We start from the raw sequence: 20,898 nt of genomic DNA, 5'->3' as shown, positions 1-20,898 counted from the left end.
GGAGCAAGGAAAAGTGCACTGTTACATGTATATCAAGCCTTAATACGGTCTAGTATAGACTATGGGTGTGCAGTGTATGGTGCTGCGGCAAAATCAGAATTAAAGAAACTGGACAACATCCAGTCCAGAGCACTTAGAATCTGCTGTGGAGCAATAAGATCAACTCCTCTAGATGCCATCAGGGTCGAAATGGGGGAGATGCCATTAGATTTAAGAAGAGAAAAGCTTGCAATGATGTATTGGGTTAATCTACAGGGTAGTAATAAGAGTCATCGTACACGCACAATTTTAAATGATTGTTGGGAATATAAAAAGAATGGAGGGAATAGTTTTGGTTGGAAGTATGAACAGTGGGTCAAGGATTGTGGTCTGGAGAATGAAGAAATCTGTCCCAACATGCCATTAAATGGGGTATCGGTATGGAATATTCCTGAACCCATTGTTGAAATGAGATTGTTGGAGGCCCGGGAAAAAGCAGAAGAAAGATATACTAATAGTTATGAAATCAATGTTTTTATGAGAGAAAATTTTTATTCTTTTATACAGATCTATACAGATGGATCTAAAGACCCAATCAAACAAAAAGTGGGCATAGGAGTGTACATTCCAAGATTTAAGACGAAAATAAGTTTAAGGTTAAGTGACAAATTGTCCGTATAATCTAATTAACTGCTATAATAGTAGGATTGCAGTGGGTAGAACAGATTAAGCCAAATAGGACTCCGACTGTAATTTGCTCAGATTCTTCATCAGCTCTTAAAAGTATATTGTCGACAAAAACTGATAGAGAAGACCTGCTAGTAGAAATTTATACATTACTGTACAGACTGAAAATAGAGAGTATAATCGTATACTTTTGTTGGGTACCGGCACATATCGGGATACTAGGAAATGAAACAGCGGATAAGTTAGCAAAAGAAGCTTTAAAGGGGTCATATGATGCTGCTAAAAGAAGACACCGAAAGGAAGAAGTAATGATTTCTAGATTAAGGATGGGTCACACAGGACTAAATTCAACACTTGCATTAATGGGGAAGCATGAAAATGGTATGTGTGATGAATGTGATGTTTTTGAAACAGTAAAGCATGTGCTCTTTACATGTCGTAAATATGAAGATCCGCGTAACAGTCTTTTTAGCAATATAAGGAACAGACGAGTGAGTGTCGTGGACCTTCTGGGAAAGGGTTTGAGTGATAGTCAGATGTTTAAGGTGGTTTTAACATTTGTAGAGTTTACAGGATTAGACCGCAGGATTTAATGTTTGAGGATGAGGATCATGATGCTTCTGCCCATCTCGGAGGTTGAGGAGCACAGTGTGGAAGCTGGAGGAGCTGAACACGCAGCACCAGCTGAAGCTTGGGCTCTGATCCTCTGGGGTGGGTGGGGCATTACATTACAATTATTATTATTTTTTCCCTTCAGTACAGATTCATCACCCATGTGCGCAAGATATACAGTAGGTGGCGGTAACACTCCTAAGGAGTGAACGGCCATTGAACAAGAAGAAGAAGAAGAAGACCTAACATGATCTCACTTTCCTGCGCCTTCACTGAAGAAGGACCAAAGGACTCGTGTGACGTATTTCATCCGCGCCAGGAGGAGCGGTAACGTCGAGGAAAAGAAATAGTCCAGTTCTGTTCATCTGTCTTTTTATTTTATTCCCGCATATTTGCTTGAATTTTTTCATCAGGACAGATTTCACGGCGAGTATGTATTTAGTTAAAGCTAGCTTACTGTAGCGGGGCTGTAGATAATGTTTAATTCAGTCCGGATTCCGGGGCTTTAAAACAACAGAATCATGTGGCATCTGAACATTATTTCTCGATCATTTACTAATAAGTAATCGATTCAAACAGTGTTTATTTCTTTAATCTAGACGGTTAAGCACGGTTTACCACAGACGGAATCTCTTTGTTTTATTTATGCTTCTTGATTTCTGTTCTTATTTATTTTCTGTACTGTAGATACATTGGTTGTCTCTCAAAACGTAGTGAACTGAATTTCAAGGGCGTGCAGCATGTTTGGAGTGCATGGGTTTGCTTTTTTGCATTTCTGGCCATAAAGGTGCAGATGAAACAGGCTTGTCATTCCCAAAATGCTAGACAAGCAGCTTGCTGCGATTTGATTTGAGGCACAGCCATTGATTTATCTATTGAGGTTTGTTTGTTTATATATTTATTGACATATTTATGTATTGCAGATAACACTTAATATGGCGTTAAAATCTGGAGAGGAGCGCCTGAAGGAGATGGAGGCTGAGATGGCACTGTGAGTTCTTCACATTTGATTTCTCTCATGTTCAGTTCCAGCTGTTTATTTGCAGCATATTGTTGCTCTCAGGGCAGTGTTGTAGTGTTTGGAGTGTGTAGAATAGGACGTTTCTGACAGTATGCATGCTTCTCTTGTAGGTTTGAGCAGGAGGTGTTAGGAGGACCTGTGGCACCTACAGTGGTTGAAGCTGTGCCAGTCGCTCTGGCTATGCCAGCCGTACCCATCGTCAGGCCCATCATTGGTACAAACACCTACAGAGAGGTATTAAATTATTTATCTAATTATTTCTCAATTATAACTCAAAAAGTATCCCTAATATTTTACATTGTATATTTTTATAAGCTGAGATCCAAAAATGTAAGACTATTAGTGAAAATGCTTTTTTTTTTAGCATTTTTTTATTTATTTACAAATTATTCAAATGTACTTGTTTATTTTTAATGACACATTTTTACATTTCATTGTTCATTTTATTAAATATATGTTGCTTGAAGCATTCATCAGTTCTTTGTTTCACAAGCTTGTTTTTTTCTTGTAGGTCCAGCAGAGTTTGGAGGCAAGAGCTGTCACTTTTGTTGGTCCTCCACCTACATTTGTTGGTCCTGGTACATCTATATAAATCCACATTTTCTCATTACACACTTTAAGACAAAGTTATATATAGAAATGAGCTGACAATCATCTGTTATTTATCTGTAGCTATGCCGGCATTCGCGCCTCCTCCAATGATGCGTCCAGCATTTGTCCCGCACGTCTTACAGAGACCAGGTAATCAGATTCAGTCCTATATTTTCTTTAAAACTTTTGTTAATTTACGTATTAATGGTTATATGTGACCCTGGACCACAAAACCAGTCTTAAGTCGCTGGGGTATATTTTTAGCAATAGCCAAAAAAACATTGTATGGCTCAAAATTATCGATTTTTTATCTAACGATGCCAAAAATCATTAGAATAATAAGTAAAGATCATGTTCCATGAAGATACTTTGTAAATTTCCTACAGTAAATACAGGTGCATCTCAATAAATTAGAATGTCATGGAAAAGTTTTATATGAAAATTTATTTCAGTAATTCAACTCAAATTGTGAAATCAAACAGTGAATTACTGTCAGAGGCGTCTTACCTGGGCTAAGGAGAAGAAGAACTGGACTGTTGCCCAGTGGTCCAAAGTCCTCTTTTCAGATGAGAGCAAGTTTTGTATTTCATTTGGAAACCAAGGTCCTAGAGTCTGGAGGAAGGGTGGAGAAGCTCATAGCCCAAGTTGCTTGAAGTCCAGTGTTAAGTTTCCACAGTCTGTGATGATTTGGGGTGCAATGTCATCTGCTGGTGTTGGTCCATTGTGTTTTTTGAAAACCAACGTCACTGCACCCGTTTACCAAGAAATTTTGGAGCACTTCATGCTTCCTTCTGCCGACCAGCTTTTTGAAGATGCTGATTTCATTTTCCAGCAGGATTTGGCACCTGCCCACACTGCCAAAAGCACCAAAAAGTTGGTTAAATGACCATGGTGTAGCTATTAGTTATTAAATAGTTATTATTAATAGTTAGTGTAAATGTTTTAGATATTTAGTATTTTTAAAATACATTTGACATATTATTATAAAGTCTTAAATATTATTATGCATATTTTTAATGTTTTTTTTTCTCCACAGGGGGTCAGAGAATGCCATTAATGCGTGGTCCACCTCCTCAGGGCATGATAGCACCTCCTCTTCCCAGACCTCCACCTCCTCCACCCATGATGATGGCTCCTCCTATGTCAGGACCCCCTCAGCCCCCCATGGCTCCAGTTGGACCACCCATGGGAACCATGCCGCTAGTGGGTATTTTCTGAATTGTAATCAGCTGGGTGTTCATTTCAATTATTCATTTCAAGGTTGCCTTGTACTATAAAGATGGTCATGTCAGTATCTCAAATGTTTTTCTCAATCATTGGCAGGTTGGAAGCATGAACCCTATGACTTCAGCACCACCTCGGCCCATGCCTCAAGACCCTCCAAAGATCAGTCGCAGTGTTATACAGGCGGCCCCCACTGTTTACACAGCACCTCCTGCGCCTAAGAGAACTGACTTCAAGAGCCAGAAACAAGCACGCATGGTAAAGTATCAATACACCACTTACATATTGCCTATATGGCCTGTTTACCATTTCCACGGCATTCATTTTGGCATGGTTCATATTAATAAAAACTAGTATGTGTGTCTGTGAGAAATTTTAAGCCCCTTGTGCTTCCGTTGTAATCGTCTACAATCTTTTCTCTTCATCTTTTTTTCAGGAGGAGTTGTCAGCGTTGGTGGCAGAGCAGCAGGCCGCAGTCATGGCAGCTGGGCTTCTGGAATCAAAGAAGGAGGCTGTCACCGATGACAGCGTGATTGGGCCGAGCATGCCGGAGCCTGAACCTACATATGTGGAGGTTTAATATGATTCAGGATGACATGCTACAATGTCCCCTGTTTAGACAAAGAGATAGTCCAGCCCTAAATTCATTCCATTGGATAAGCCATCTCTAGTCCATTGTGTACCGTTAAGGGTGCAGAAATGACACATTTTACCTTTACAAATCGCATAATGAAAGAATATAAAACAGCTATTGGATGAAAAGAAAAAATAGTGTTGTTTTAGTAATAATTAATACTATAATAATATTTATTAATATTTTAAATTAGCTTGTATTCTATATTTTCTCTTTTGCTTTCATTTGAATATTTATAATTCACTTTAATTTTTGTTTTAGTAGTTTTAGCACTTCAACTCAAATTCAGACTTGTTTCTTGCATCATTTAATTTCATTTGTTTCGTTTAGGTTTAATTCTTTCATCTCAAATTTATATTTTATTTTATTTCAGCCTTATTAACGAAAACAATTTGTAGCAGTTACAGCACTGGTTAAAGAAAGTTAGTTTAAAAATAAAAATTGTTTGTTTTATAGGAATTCTTGGTATGAATATTGTTCTATTTATTTCTTATTAACATGCGCACAGCCTGCTGAAACTAGCACAGAAGATAAGAAGAAAGGAAAACAGGAAAAGGTGAAGAAATGCATCCGGGTAGCAGCTGGTGTCACATGGGAGGACACCAGCCTGTCAGAGTGGGATTCAGGTTTGTGGACATTTAGTAAATGCAGTCTTCTCTTTATATTTTCTTAATAAAGAAGCCTAGCAAATAAATTATTGCTATGCTGTTCTTGGTTTCTCAGATGATTTCCGGATATTTTGTGGCGATCTGGGGAATGAGGTGAATGATGACATTCTGGCAAGAGCGTTTAGCCGTTATCCATCCTTCCTGAAGGCAAAGGTTGTTCGTGAAACACGCACTGGGAAAACAAAGGGTTATGGCTTTGTGAGTTTTAAAGATCCCAATGAATATGTGCGTGCCATGAGAGAAATGAACGGTGAGTTAATGAGGATAATAATGTGTGTTTAGATCAATAACAATAACAGTAAACAATAACAAAAGAATACAGTTCATTATATCATTATATACATACTGTTCAATTGTGATTTTTTTTTATTCATTTTAAATTAAAAATAATTTATTTTAGTTTTTTAAAATACTTTCTTTAAATATTTTTATTTAGCAAACATACAGTAAATTAACCAAAAGTCTCAGTAAAGACATTAATAATGTTTCAAATGATTTCTATTCCAAATAAATGCTGTTCTTTTGAATTTTATATTCATCAAAGAATCCTAAAATAGGAAAATAGTTTCACAATATTACAGTTTAAATTAGGGCTGGGTTTTGACACAAATTTCACGGTTCGATTCGATTCTCATTCACAAGCTTGCGATTCGATTCAATATAGATTATTTTGGATATATATCAGGTACAGTACATGCCAAATTTTCTCAAGAAAAAAAAAAATCTCAACTAATGCTGTAAAATATACATGAGAGTTAGTTGGTACTACATTACTATAATACTGAAGGTTAAAATTGACTTGTTAAAATTACACTTAATGAAGTTTTTAAAATAATAAAGTTACAATTACATAATAATATTTCTACTTCAATTAGTTTTTTGAAATATAAACATAATGGTGGCTGTCATAAAAACTTGATGGATTTATTCAAACATAAATTAAAAATTTATAATGAATATGTTATATGGTGCATATATTTAGCAAAATGCCCCTCTCTACAGTTTATTTTTCTATCTGACTAATGAGTTTATGGTCAACGAATATGTTTTTCTGAGGTAAATGCGACGTTACGTGACATTGTAATTACAAGACGTTATATTGACATCTTTGCGCGGCTGAAACACTGATTGTGCGATTACATGAGACAGGATACGGATTGTAAAGTTGTACTCTTTCTTTTAACTTGCCTTTGGATGTTTAGTCATGTTTATTTTGTGCTGAAACTGGTATTAATGTGGAGGAGATGATCGGTTCGCGTGCGCTACACGCTGCACGTCTGTTGATCGAGGCACTACAGCGATCTGTCACTCCACATTAAACGGACTCAAACTGATAAGCGATATTAACGACGCCGTTGTTTACAATACAACCAGAGCACATGCCGCTGAGGAGAGGGGCGGGACGATTAGGCGTGCACTAGAGGCGGTTTAGCCAATCACAACACACTGGGCTGGTTAACCAATCAGAGCCCATCGCCTATTTCTGAGGCTTCATAAAAACAGGAAAAGATCAGCCCGTTTCTCAGAGAAGGGACAGAGTGGTGTGGAATAAAGGTAAATTATGTGAAAAATAATGCGTTTTTAAAAAAACAAAGCATTAGCACGTTAGACTGCACCCCATAAACACAATCAAGCCTAGAAAAAAGCCAGTGAACCACCCCTTTAAGAATAGATATTCTGTAAAAATGAGAATCGATTAATGTCGAGATATCAGTATTTTTTAACCAGCCCTAGTTTTAATGTATTTTTGATCAAATAAATGCAGCCTTGCTGTTCAAAAACTTTTGAATGTCTGTATGTTTTTAACATTTTATTTGACAGAAATATACAGAGCAAAAATAACTAGGGAAACACTGCAGTAGCTTTACTAAACATATGTTAAATGATCCTGGACATTATTCATTTAGACTTTTTATTGAGAGTAAAAATGGCTAAAGCCTGACTCAAACTCGTCAGATCTGTATTGGTCTGAATTGTGAAAATTAGCTTCTTTTTTTTTTATGATCATCACGCTCTAAACACATTCACTTGTCTTTATCTTTAGGGAGGTATGTGGGCAGCAGACCCATCAAACTGAGAAAGAGTTCATGGAAGGATCGTAATCTGGAGGTCGTGCGCAAGAAACAGAAGGAGAAAAAGAAGTTGGGACTGAGATAATCCATCTGTACTGAAACTGCGGACTCGATTTGTGTGTGTGTCACCCAGGACCTGTATAATGGAGTAGGAATCATTCACACTCTTGCAATAGTTGCAAATAAACAAGCGTCAGCTTCTCATATGGCCCTTATTACTAATAAATCTACATATATTTCCATGTGTAGTATTACACACTGACCTCTCCCTCTCTTAGCATGCTGAAAAATCATGCAAATTCTTTCACTTGATTTTTAAACGTATAAAGTGTGGTAATGAAACTGGTTTGGGTGTTGATAATATTGGTTTTGTTTTCTTCAAATTTTTTTTTCTTCAAATCTCTCAGAAGCAACTAACTTTAAAGTTCACCAAGGCAGTGACATTTGTTGCGATACAAATTGGATGTTTTAAGTAATATGTGTAAAAAAGGCAAATCTTTTCAATAAACTGAGGAGTGTCTTTAGTTTAAATTCTAACCTGTTTTGTTTAACTCATTTCAATTCAAAACATTGAATGTCACAACTGATTACTCTGAAAACAACCACCAGGGGGCATCACTTAGTTGTTATTTCGTCTTCGATGGTAAATATTTTTTTTAACCTCTTGTGAATGTTAATAATACATGTCATTTAAATTTAAACACATAATTATAAAAATACCATTTATGAATTATTTGGGGAAAGCTCTCATACAGGAGGAGTTACTAAATGGTAAATGGTTTTCTCCTAACCACACAAGCCCCACTTGCATGTATTTCTAAAAGACTCATTTCCTAAAGCTGGGGTGAAAAAGCAGAAATGGTTCGTGCGTCAACCTGTCTAACAAACTACTGAGAATATACGCACATCACAACACCAAGAGAAAATGCACCGTAGAGCCACATGTGAGTTTTTAGTTCTTAATCAAAATTAGGACAGCTCTATTTTTTTTTTTAGTTTAATGTTATCTGATTGTTTTCAGAAGCCTGTTTAAAAATATACTTGTTCTGTGTGTACCGTCTCTGTTCGTGCTTTCACATTTAGTTCTCTGTTTTTCATTTCATTGTCCATCTGTTAACATTTCATATTTGGTTGTGTAGTTTCTTATATTTGTTCGTGGTGTTACCATATTCATGTACAAACTACAGTATTTCCCAGGAATCCTGTGATATGGTACGTCATGTCTTGTTGAAAGTACCTCGAAATACCATGGAATATTATAGTACTTTGAGATACACCTTAGTACTGATTATGAAAAAAAGTATGGGAACTTTGTTTCCATATATACCCTGATATACCATGTTTGATAACCACTCATGCATTATGGTACTCCAAGGTACTTAAAGAATACCAATGCATTTATTGTATTTTTTGATTAATATTATAGTAGTGACTGATTACCATATTTATGTACTATTATGATATTACTTAAAAACAAGCAAAGAATACAATTGTACTATCATTTTATATGCCGCAACAGTCCATAAACCCAGTGTTTGTCTTAACAACATAAATCACAAAATTGCTGCTTAAATATTAGGGTCTCATACTTTTAAAACAGATTCAGGTTAAATGTTTTACCTTTATTATTTTGTTAATTCTACTGGATGACGATTGCGAGCCTCCGCCCATCGATCAGCGGCGCGTTCCAGTCTTCCTTTTGTCCAACGGGCCACCTCAGTGGAGCATTCCATTCTGAAAAAGAGGGGAAAACTGCTTTTTTATGTTTTAGAAAGTATTACTTTGTACAGCAAACAGCGCTCCTGTCACATTCAGCGGAAGTAGACGACGAAACTAGGTTCTGCATATTTTGCAATGCGTCGATACAGCTCATAAAAATGGTCTCGACCGCGTTTGGGTAAAGCGAGGCCGCCCACAAGTTTTGGGAGCGGCGAAGAGCCCCTCAGTTCTAACAGCGAGCAGAGAGATGAGATGGGCGGGAGAACACGCGGGGACAATGCCGCTGTTCCTGGGAATCTGCTTGATTTGAGTCTTCTGTCTGAGTAAATGTTTTTTTTTAATGTCACAGTGGTGACATTATGTATCTGAGCGGGATTTTTGGAGTTGCTTGAGGGCGCGCTGGACCTTCCTCCACCTCTTCCTCTTTTTGCTCTTTATTGGGGTTCTTCGCTCAAACGGCGCTCAGTCTTTGGCGTCTGGTGGTGCTTCTGCGCAATCCAGATTATTACTACACTATTGCGAAATAAAACCAGGATGTAAGGAAAAGCGTTGATGTGGGAAGGAACTTTGGAAACGCATCCTGATCCAAACACGAAGCCCTGCTGGTCCCTCCCGCCTAAGCTGGAGATAGGGATGGTGGTAAGTTGTATTTCTGTATTAAACCCTTCACAATCAGCCTCAGTGTTTACGTTATTGATTTTCGACAGCAGACTATTTCAACTGCCTCCACTTTCCTCCTACTGATTGAGTTGGTTGTACTGATGCTGTTGTTGCCATTAGTTACAAGATCAGCATCAGCAACACACTGCATCTGACAAACTACTATTGTCCCTCATCTCACGTCGCCAGAAAGGGGTTCACTGTTTTTTTTTATCTGGGGGGGTTGAGCCCCGAGCCCCTCCCCGCTAACCATTCCCACCCACCCAGCACTATTCCTTTGGGAGTACAGCTCCTTTTCAGGGTATAATTTCATTTATCTGTCATTGTGATGTGCTCATCATCAATATCCATTTCCGTTGACAGGCATATGCATCATCTTTTGTTGTGCTTGCATCATCATTTCTCATTCTGATCTAACAAAGACATGTCCTGAAACTCCTTGTCCCATCGTGAATATTTCAGGTGGCAGGATACATGCATTTAGACAGTCTACAGAAGGTATTTGAGTCGTCTAGACTAATGTTGTTGATCAAATTACTGTTTGCTCAGTGGTTTGTTTAAAAGCAGTGGACCTGCCGGTTCTTCTAGAGACTTAACTAACTGACAAACATACTCACTTTAAGCGTATGGCTTGATTTCTTGGGAAAGCACTGGTCTGTGTTAATGCTTACTCAGTCAACATTGACTAAGACCAGTCATCGGTTAAATTGCAATGACGTGTAGTCAAAGTTCTTTGTAAATCACCACAAAGAGTTGCAACAAGGGAAACTATGATTTCGGCATGTTAAGAGATGGGATGATTACATTCATTAAACCACCAACCAACCAAATTTGTTTGTGGTGTCTTTTAGCTGTAGAGTTTCGTCTGTTGCCTGAATCTATTTGCTTAAACGGATGAAAACGTTGTCATTGTTTACTCTCTCTTTCATGTTTTTCCAAACCAGTATGACTTTCTTTCTGTGGAACACCAAAGGAGAAGAATATTTACAGAAAACATTAGAAGTGAATGGGGACCAGAGACTGTCAAGCTCAAAAAAGCACCCTAAAACAATCCATATAATTTGTGTGCTATTTTCCCAAGCTTTATAAAGTCAAATGATGGGTTTATATGTGGGTCTGACTAATGTTAAACTAAATATTAAAATGTAACTAAAATTTAAATTCAGAATAAAATTTAAAGGAATAGATCAGCCAAAAATGAAAATTTGCAGAGAATTTACGCACCCTCAGGCCATCCAAGCCTAGATGAAGTTTCTTCATCTGGACAGATTTGGATAAAAAGCATTGCATCACTTGCTCACCAGTGGATCCTCTGTAGTAAATGGGTGCCATCAGAATGAAAGTCCAAACAGTTGATAAAAACATCACAATGATCCACATGTAATCTACACAACTCCAGTCCATCAATTAATGTCTTGTGAAGCTGTGTGTTTGTAATAAAAAATAACCCTATCATTAAGATGTTAAGAACTTTTAACCATTGCTTCCAGCTAAAATACAGTGTTCTCTATCCATAATATTGCTTTTTTCAGTGTAAAGAGAGAAATATGCACATACCAATCAGTGTTTACAAGTGAAAACAGTCCAAAACTTGTGATGTTTTTATCAGCTGTTTGGACTCTCATTCTGACGGCACCCATTCACTGCAGAGGATCCGCTGGTGAGCAAGTGATGTAATGCTAAACTTCTCTAAATCTGTTCTGATAGAGAAACAAACTAATCTACATCTTGGATGGCTTGAGGGTGAGTAAATGTTCTGCAAATTTAAATTTTTTGGGTAAACGATTCCTTGTTTGACAGCTGTGTATTTTAAAGAAGAAGGAAAGCCTTACTAGTTTGAAAGGATGAGCAAATTATGACAATTTGTATTTTTAGGTGTACTGTTCATTTAAGTAGCTGTCTTAGTTTTAAGTCCGTAGACGTTAATTCTCCTTTATGTTGATTTTAGATCAGTGCTTTGTTAAGGCTGGGATTAGTACGGGCTTGGTCAGACTTCAAATAAGCTCACGGTGAAAACTCATGACTAGAGCGAGAGAGACGCTGGGTGTGATGAACCACTAGGCGATCAAGGTGTTTAATTACCGCCACAGCATCCTGGTTTAGCAGAGATCATGTGTAGGAACTTGGCAGTGTGTCTGTGGACGCTCCTGTCTGGAAGATTTACGATGGATATTTGGGAGTCAGAAGACTGTTGGCACATAAACATTATATCGAACATTTATCGAACTCTTCATACCAAAAATGAAAATTTGCAGAGAATTTACGCACCCTCAGGCCATCCAAGCCTAGATGAAGTTTCTTCATCTGGACAGATTTGGATAAAAAGCATTGCATCACTTGCTCACCAGTGGATCCTCTGTAGTAAATGGGTGCCATCAGAATGAAAGTCCAAACAGTTGATAAAAACATCACAATGATCCACATGTAATCTACACAACTCCAGTCCATCAATTAATGTCTTGTGAAGCTGTGTGTTTGTAATAAAAAATAACCCTATCATTAAGATGTTAAGAACTTTTAACCATTGCTTCCAGCTAAAATACAGTGTTCTCTATCCATAATATTGCTTTTTTCAGTGTAAAGAGAGAAATATGCACATACCAATCAGTGTTTACAAGTGAAAACAGTCCAAAACTTGTGATGTTTTTATCAGCTGTTTGGACTCTCATTCTGACGGCACCCATTCACTGCAGAGGATCCGCTGGTGAGCAAGTGATGTAATGCTAAACTTCTCTAAATCTGTTCTGATAGAGAAACAAACTAATCTACATCTTGGATGGCTTGAGGGTGAGTAAATGTTCTGCAAATTTAAATTTTTTGGGTAAACGATTCCTTGTTTGACAGCTGTGTATTTTAAAGAAGAAGGAAAGCCTTACTAGTTTGAAAGGATGAGCAAATTATGACAATTTGTATTTTTAGGTGTACTGTTCATTTAAGTAGCTGTCTTAGTTTTAAGTCCGTAGACGTTAATTCTCCTTTATGTTGATTTTAGATCAGTGCTTTGTTAAGGCTGGGATTAGTACGGGCTTGGTCAGACTTCAAATAAGCTCACGGTGAAAACTCATGACTAGAGCGAGAGAGACGCTGGGTGTGATGAACCACTAGGCGATCAAGGTGTTTAATTACCGCCACAGCATCCTGGTTTAGCAGAGATCATGTGTAGGAACTTGGCAGTGTGTCTGTGGACGCTCCTGTCTGGAAGATTTACGATGGATATTTGGGAGTCAGAAGACTGTTGGCACATAAACATTATATCGAACATTTATCGAACTCTTCATATCGTTTTATTGAGGAAAATTATATCGTGATAATTATCGTTATCGAATTATCGCCCAGCCCAGTGTGCAGTAGAAATCAATACAGTTTGACTCTAATGCGGTCTAAAGTTCCTCCTTGATGATAAATGTCTAGGCAGAGCTTGGCACAGCCTGCATGTGGGCTGTCTTGAAGACCCGGCATAGTTTTCTCATTAATAATAAATATAAAGAGCATAGGCTCAGGCAGTATTCAAGAATGCATTTACTTTATATAATAGACTAAAGCTTGGATATTAAATTAAAGGGATAGCTAGTTCACCCAAAAATGAAAATTCTGTCATTAATTACTCACCCTCATGTCGTTCCAAACCCGTAAGACCTCCGTTCATCTTCGGAACACAAATTAAGATATTTTTGATGCATTCTGAGAGCTCTCTGACCCTCCCATGGACAGCAATGTAATTAACACGATCAAGGTCCAAAAACGTAGCAAGGAGATCGATAAAATAATCCATGCGACATCAGGGGTTCAACCGTAATTTTCCGAAGCTACGAGAATACTTTTTGAATGCAAAGAAAACAAAAATAACGACTTTATTCAACAATTCGTCTCCTCCGCGTCACCCTGGCGCCATTTTGGAGTGTATCCACTGAATGCAAACAGCGTATGCTGTTCTGTCAGCCGCACCACGCGAATACGTTGTTTTCATTCAAATCAAAGCGTAAATAAACGTAGAAAACGTATCCGCGTGGCGCGGCTGACAGAACAGCATACGCTGTTTGCGTTCACTGTTGAATAAAGTCGTTATTTTTGTTTTCTTTGCGTACAAAAAGTATTCTCGTAGCTTCGGAAAATTACGGTTGAACCCCTGATGTCACATGGATTATTTTACCGATCTCCTTGCTACGTTTCTGGATGTTGATCGTGTTAATTACATTGCTGTCTATGGGATGGTCAGAGAGCTCTCAGAATGCATCAAAAATATCTTAATTTGTGTTCCGAAGATGAATGGAGGTCTCACGGGTTTAGAACGACATGAGGGTAATTAATCACAGAATTTTCATTTTTTAGTGAACTATCCCTTTAAGGTTACCAGTTCAAGCTTAAAGGGATAGCGCACCCAAAAATTAAAATTACCTCATGATTTACTCACCCTCTAGACATCCTAGGTGTATAAGACTTTCTTCTTTCAGATGAATACAATCGGAGTTAGATTAAAAAATGTCCTGGCTCTTCCAAGCTTTATAATGGCAATGAATGGGGTGTCGAGATTTTGAAGCAAAATAAAGTGCATTCATCCATCATAAAAAGTACTCCACAAGGTTCTGAGGGGTTAATAAAGGCCTTATGAAGTGAATTGTTTGTGTAAGAATAATATATATTTTAAACTTTATAAACCGCAATCTCTAGCTTCCGCTAACTGTCGCACTCACGTTAACGAGAGAGTGGCATTCCAGCAGATGATGTAGGCGTAGTGTAAAAATACCAATATTTGGGTTTGGAATAAATATTAAATGTTAAAAGAGTAACAAAAGACCTCTTGTTCTTCCTAACTTGTAGGACTTTCTTTCTCCTGTGGAACATAAAAGATGTGACCCTGGACCACAAAACCCTACCTGGTCTCATGGCAAAAACGTACCTGTGGGAACTTTTTCGCGAGACGCGACATACGTACCAATAAGCACATATCACTGCAGTTTCCAAAAGAAATTAACACTAGAGGCAGTAAAACTTTGACACCTTTTATTCCTTTTCACACAAATGTACAGTTTCGATTTATAAAGTGTAATTTTCGCACAATTACTTGAAGAATATTATGTTATGACTTCAAAACAATTTTAATATGCTGATTTGAGACTTGAAAACTGATGCTTTTGAATGTTAGCATCGCACATATCCAGCTTCATATCTATGGGTTTTCATAGACGGTAGGTTTGTTTGGTAGCTCACGGAGTACGGAGACATACTTGAGAGGTGAGGAGCACTGGTTCGAATCCCGTGTAACTACGGTTCGATAAAACCGTTCAAATCTGCATATAAGGAAGTTCAAATGACACGGTTGCATCAACAAATGTGTTTTTATACCAGTTTTGCATTTGTTAACACTATCGTTTAGGTTTGGGTTTGGTGTAGGGCATATTTCCAACACGATAGAGCATTAACTTTTAGCGACAGTCCCCGGATATTTGAATTCTGATTCTCTTTGAAACTGCGGCGAAACGTGCAGTAAGGTATGTAAAAACAGTGTTGCAGAAAAGTACCCAGAGGTACATATTTTTATGAGACCAGGTTGTCATAAGTAGCATGAGTATATTTGTAGCAAAAGCCAACAGTACATTGTATGGGTCAAAATTATCGATTTGTCTCTTATGCCAAAAATCATTAGGATATTAAGTAAAGATCATGAAGATTCCATGATCTTCCATGTTCCATGAAGATATTTTGTAAATGTCCTTCCGTAAATATATCAAAACATCATTTTTGATTAGTAATATGCATTGCTAAGGACTTCATTTGGACAACTTTAAAGGCGCTATTCTCAATATTTAGATTTTTTTTGCACCCTCAAGATTCCAGATTTTCAAATAGTTGTATCTCAGCCAAATACTGTCCTAACCTAACAAACCATACATCAATGGAAATCTTATTTATTCAACTTTCAGGTGATGCATAGGGAATCTCAATTTCAAAAAAATTTACCCGTGTGACTGGTTTTGTGGTCACATATTTGGAGAATATTTGTGTTTGTTTGTCATAGTATTGTTTTATTTCTCTCCATACAATGGATGCAAATAGTCACAAAGTCTATTTGGTTGCCCACATTTATCAGAACACAGTATAAAAAAAATTAATATCTTCTTTTGTTTTCCACAGAAGAAAGACATCATTTTTGGGTGAACTGGCCCTTTAACTGTTGTTTTAATCTCATTGATGACCTGTGAGCGCTGTTATGTGATGTTTTTCAGTCTGAAAAAGTAGTCTTTGGTCTTTCAAAAAGCAACAGCCCGCTTGGAAACATAAAGCAAGGATGGAAATTAAAAGGAGCCTATCAATATGCAAATACAGCCCCACACGGAGACATGAATAGAGCATCACATGCTCATATCCTCAGAGAACATGCTGTTTGCATCAGAGACAGCTGTGTTATGCAACCTGCGCCTCCATCCTTCACTGCCACTTGGGCTGCTGCAATTACATAAAGATCTCCTGTATGTTAAAGACTAGAGAGAGGGCAGAGAGAAAGGGTAGGCCTGTATAATGCCTGCCAATCTTCATTTTCATCATTATCTCATCCGTTTCCTGTTTACCACTTGAGTCGTGTGTCTCTCAGACACTTCCCCCGACTGCTCTTTTTCTCCTTGTATGAAAAGGTTGGGCATCCATCTAGTGCTTTCTGTTTTTTTGTGTGTTGTTCAGCTGCATCCCTTGGATTATATATGTGAGGGTTTTATATAAAGGTTAATTTAGTGATTCACTCACAATATGCTGTTGTATTAGTGGCGGTTAATGGGGCGATATGTCAAAAAAATCTTATCGATAATCGCCTTAAAAAAATGTTGCGATATCCGATAATATCGTCTACCCAAGCCCCACCTCCACCACGCCCCGCCCCCCGCCAAGACAACATTGCCGACATGCACCATAAACACACACCAGGCTCAGTTTGGTCTTAATTATTGCCACAAAGTTTGGTTTTACTTTTCTTAGTTTGTGCTTTAACAGAAAACATTAGCTTTGCTGTTATGTTGGTGTAGCTAATAATTTCCACTCTGTTCTTATCAGATTTGTGTGTGAATTTCATTTTGTGAGGAGAACTGTTGAGGAAAAATTATAGAACCGGTTTTAATTTCCTTGATTATCACAATTGCAGCGTTGTTTTTAAACTTGTAGTCAAGCTATAAAGTAGGCTATTTGATATTTACCATACATGACTAAAATCATGCAGGGATTAAAAACGAATTCTGAGCAAAAACATTAAGGTTTTTTTTTTCCTTTCTGGTAGCCTAGTTCAGAGGTCTCTTTTGGCCCATTTTTAACGAAATAAAAATAACTGCTTTATTTACTTATTTATTTAGAAGCAGGGGTAATTTAAATTTAATTTTTGTATTTTAGTTTTTATAATTTTTATTTTATAAATCAAAATACAACAGCCACAATATAATATTCAGTGTTGGGCTGCCGAAACTCGGAACGCATGCATGTTGGGGCAAGCTGAGAAGCCTACTAATGTCTTCATCCGTTTGCAACAAAACTTTATAGTTTTGTTGCAAATTAATTAAGAATTTAGTGCTATATCTCAGCTTAATTAAACATAATTATATTGTATTCACTATATAAAAAATCTGTAAAAATAGGGCACTATGTGCGCTGTATAAATAGCCTGTGAAGGAATTTGCGTATTTGAATTATAACTGTCATGTTTGTGGTTTTTCATCATTATACAGTCTGTTTAAATAAATATTCAGAAACACATGCAGTGCTACTATTTGTCTTTTTTCTGTTTAACATTTATTAAACTGCAGATCAAATTAGAATAGGCCTATACCCTAAATAAGGATAAATTATATTGGAACGCATCTCCAAAATAATCGCATACACACACGTTGCCATTACAGTAGTCAGCGCCGAACAACAGGCAAATAAAATATAAACTGAGGTTACAAAAGTGATTCAGTCAAGATCAGTGAGGGGGATTTTCTTTTCTTTTTTTTTTCTTTGATTGACATTAATGACTGGTGGCAGCGGCTGCTGTCAATGCACGGATTCAATACACCCTTGTTTTCTTTCTCCGCTCTTTGCGTTCATTTAAGACATAACCGATTGTATTTATGGGACATTTTGATATAATTCTGTGTGTATTTGTCCATTCGAATGTGTAAGAATGCGAGAAAGAGAGCTCAGTCCAGTGTTCGCCGATATAAGAGGCCGGCTTTTGTGCGTGTGCTTTGTGTGTGTGTGTGTGTGTGTGTGTGTGTGTGTGAGCAGCACAGAAAACAGCGGGCGAGTGCAGAAGCGAGTTCTATTTCATCTTCTTGCAGTTGAATCTTTTGAAATCACAATAAATGCGCACACACAGGAATCGAGAAGCTGAATCGAAATGTAATTTTATAACAAGTAATTTGATTCCTGACCTTACGCATCTGATCTGATTTCCGAAATTGGAATAGCTTTTCGATTCCCAACCCTCCTACTAAATTATTTCATTCTTGCGTGCAAAAAGACCTGTATGGTGACTATGGGGCTATGTAAAATATTTTTAGCAACTTAATAGGTTTATCATTTGTCATTTTTTTCCCCGATATTGTCGATAATCGTCTGTCACCTGACTGTTGACATCGACATTGCGATACTTACGAGACAACGTGGATATACGATAATATCGTCATATCGCCCAGCCCTAGCGGATAATGTACACAGGTGTAGAGCTGATGCTAAGGAGATGATGTTGTGTGGTTTAATCCTCAGAGAAAAAGGAATGTTTGTAGTTCATTCAGACTCTGTTGGAGATTCCTTTGTTTCAGATGTTGAAGTCCTAAATTTACTCACCCTATTGTTGCTCTAAACCCAATTATTCTTCTGTGAAACACAACCGGTTACACAGAATGTTTATGAATGTTTTTTCCATGCAACAAAAGTGTTAGCTAAGATTCCATTCACTTTTTTACGCTGTTCTGTTATTAACATAGTGAAAATGTGTAAAATTTGCAGTATTTAACCCATTTATTTTGTGTAAAGTCATCTAATTGTCATTTCATTTTGTTATCAGTTTGTGTAAGTTTTGGTGTTTTTTTGGTAGGCCATTTCACTGTGTATGCAGTGTGAATAGATTTAACGCACCCATGAACATCTAGAACAGTGCTTCCAATGTGCTCAAATCAGATATATTGGTAGACATTTTGATGCACTAAACTTTGTTCTGTGGGAAAAAATGTTTTATTGGAAACTTAACTTGTGTCTAGGGAAAAAAAGGACAAAAACATCACCATGGAGTACAAAAAAGTCCATACAACTCTGTATACCAAGAAGTTTTCAGGAATATCACGATTCATTATTCATTTTATCATGATTCTTTGTCATGTTGGTCTAAGCAGTACAGCCAAACTAATTTACCTATTTAGCAAAACAAAACCTTACAAGACAACAACATATAAAATAAAAAAATAACATTTAGGCCAAAGTGGGTGAAGATAAAAATCTTTGTCATTATTTTATCTTTGTTATTAAAAAATAAGAACAAAGATACACATAATACACTAATAAAACAAACAGTGCTTTATTTTTCAGGTCAGTAGGTGTATTTAGCAGTAGCATTCAAGAAATTGAAATTGAAAATATACAAATAAAACCCTATTTACACTGCACTGTGTAATTTATACACTTATTAAAGCAGCTGTGTTAAAGTTCTTAAAGGTGGGGTAAGTGATTTCTAGTAGCCAATGTTGATATTTCAAATCACCAAAATAATAAAACAAACAGTGCTTTATTTTTCAGGTCAGTAGGTGTATTTAGCAGTAGCATTCAAGAAATTGAAATTGAAAATATACAAATAAAACCCTATTTACACTGCACTGTGTAATTTATACACTTATTAAAGCAGCTGTGTTAAAGTTCTTAAAGGTGGGGTAAGTGATTTCTAGTAGCCAATGTTGATATTTCAAATCACCAAAACAAACACGCCCCTACCCCAAAAGGGTCTCGCCCCTATTTTGGTAGCTCCGCCCCACACATACGTACGCAACCCAGACAACGATTATGGTGGAATCTGCTGTGCCAGCTGGCCGAGGGTATGATGTCATCAATAAGTGAAAGCATTGTGTGTTACTGTAATACAGGTCGAATGTGTTTTGGTAGTACTGTGTGTTTTAACGTGCATATATGTGTTTTAACAACAGCATATATTAGTTCTGTGAAACAAAGCAAAACCAATGTTACTCACCTATCGAGACGAAACAAAGCAACCTCGGCGTCTGATCGCAGGCCTCCCCGCTCCTTGAGTTCTCTCCAGCGCTGGAAAGCTGATCCGATATTTACACGGGTCCTACTTCTTGCCTTATCGTAAGCCTTCTTTTGTTCCACAGACGTTTCCTCTTTTGTTTTTTTATCCGCCATCTATATCTTTCTGTCGTCGCTCGGCTCGGCTAATGTCCGTCCTGTGCACTGAGACACGCCCCTTACTGCTGATTGGCTACAAGTTTGTTTTGGTACTCGGCCCGACTCAGTTTTCTAAAGCGTTTTTGAAAAAATACATACCCCACCTTTAAGTCAAGACCAGTGAGTGATTTTTCTCTTTGTGTTTTGTTAACATTAAAGGCCAAATATGAAAATTCTGTCATCATTTACTCACTCTCAAGTTGTTTTAAACCTGAATGAGTTTCTTTCTTCTATTGCATATAAGATATTTTGAAGAATGTGGGTAACCAAACAGTTGCTGGTCCCCAATGGGGACATCAAAAAAAGAAGTCAGTGGGGACCAGCAACAATTTGGTTACCCACATTTTTCAAAATATCTTCTTTTGTGTTCAGCACAAGAAAGAAATTAATATATATTTTGGACAACACGAGAGTGAGTAAATAATGACAGAATTTAATTTTTTGGGTGAACTTTTGTTTAGTACTTTTAGTCTGCTGCTGTCACTTTAAGACCTGCGCGCATTTAATATACAGGCACGCATCCATTTTTCTCTGAACTGTTTACTTTCACTTTAGACCAACTGTGTTTACATGTAAACCTAGGGCTGGACGATATGGCCAAAATTGATATCACGATATATT

At 37.3% G+C, this 20,898-nt stretch overlaps 2 protein-coding genes across 10 annotated transcripts in view; both read left to right on the top strand.

The window, feature by feature from the left end:
* The first annotated feature begins 1,532 nt into the window (after positions 1-1,532).
* rbm42 (RNA binding motif protein 42) lies at positions 1,533-8,024 on the top strand. 5 transcript variants are annotated; one of them, XM_016458374.1, is made up of 11 exons: positions 1,533-1,708; positions 2,202-2,269; positions 2,410-2,533; positions 2,811-2,871; positions 2,972-3,040; positions 3,927-4,093; positions 4,214-4,372; positions 4,551-4,688; positions 5,257-5,374; positions 5,472-5,666; positions 7,461-8,024. In XM_016458374.1, exons 2-11 carry the CDS (start codon positions 2,214-2,216, stop codon positions 7,571-7,573), a joined length of 1,200 nt encoding a protein of 399 aa, XP_016313860.1. In that variant the 5' UTR covers positions 1,533-1,708; positions 2,202-2,213; the 3' UTR covers positions 7,574-8,024. The 5 variants fall into 5 exon arrangements, with proteins under 5 accessions (XP_016313860.1, XP_016313857.1, XP_016313856.1 ...); XM_016458371.1 differs by having other exon boundaries at positions 1,534-1,704; positions 2,811-2,877; positions 7,461-8,022; XM_016458370.1 differs by having other exon boundaries at positions 1,535-1,708; positions 2,811-2,877; positions 7,461-8,022.
* Positions 8,025-9,088: 1,064 nt separating this feature from the next.
* The window catches only part of LOC107666809 (rho GTPase-activating protein 33-like), a 58,796-nt gene continuing 46,986 nt past the window's right edge, over positions 9,089-20,898 (top strand). For 4 of the 5 annotated variants that reach the window (XM_016458262.1, XM_016458264.1, XM_016458261.1 and 1 more), the window contains exon 1: positions 9,089-9,846. In XM_016458262.1, the coding sequence (XP_016313748.1) occupies positions 9,760-9,846 (87 nt within the window). In that variant the 5' untranslated portion in view covers positions 9,089-9,759. The remainder of the gene's footprint in view (positions 9,847-20,898) is intronic. The other variant, XM_016458265.1, reaches the window with a different exon arrangement.

Source organism: Sinocyclocheilus anshuiensis, unplaced genomic scaffold (assembly GCF_001515605.1).
Source record: "Sinocyclocheilus anshuiensis isolate Anshui unplaced genomic scaffold, SAMN03320099.WGS_v1.1 scaffold267, whole genome shotgun sequence".
NCBI lineage: Eukaryota > Metazoa > Chordata > Actinopteri > Cypriniformes > Cyprinidae > Sinocyclocheilus > Sinocyclocheilus anshuiensis.
The sequence above is the reverse complement of the archived record's forward strand: the minus strand, read 5'-3'. Positions and strand labels throughout refer to the sequence as shown.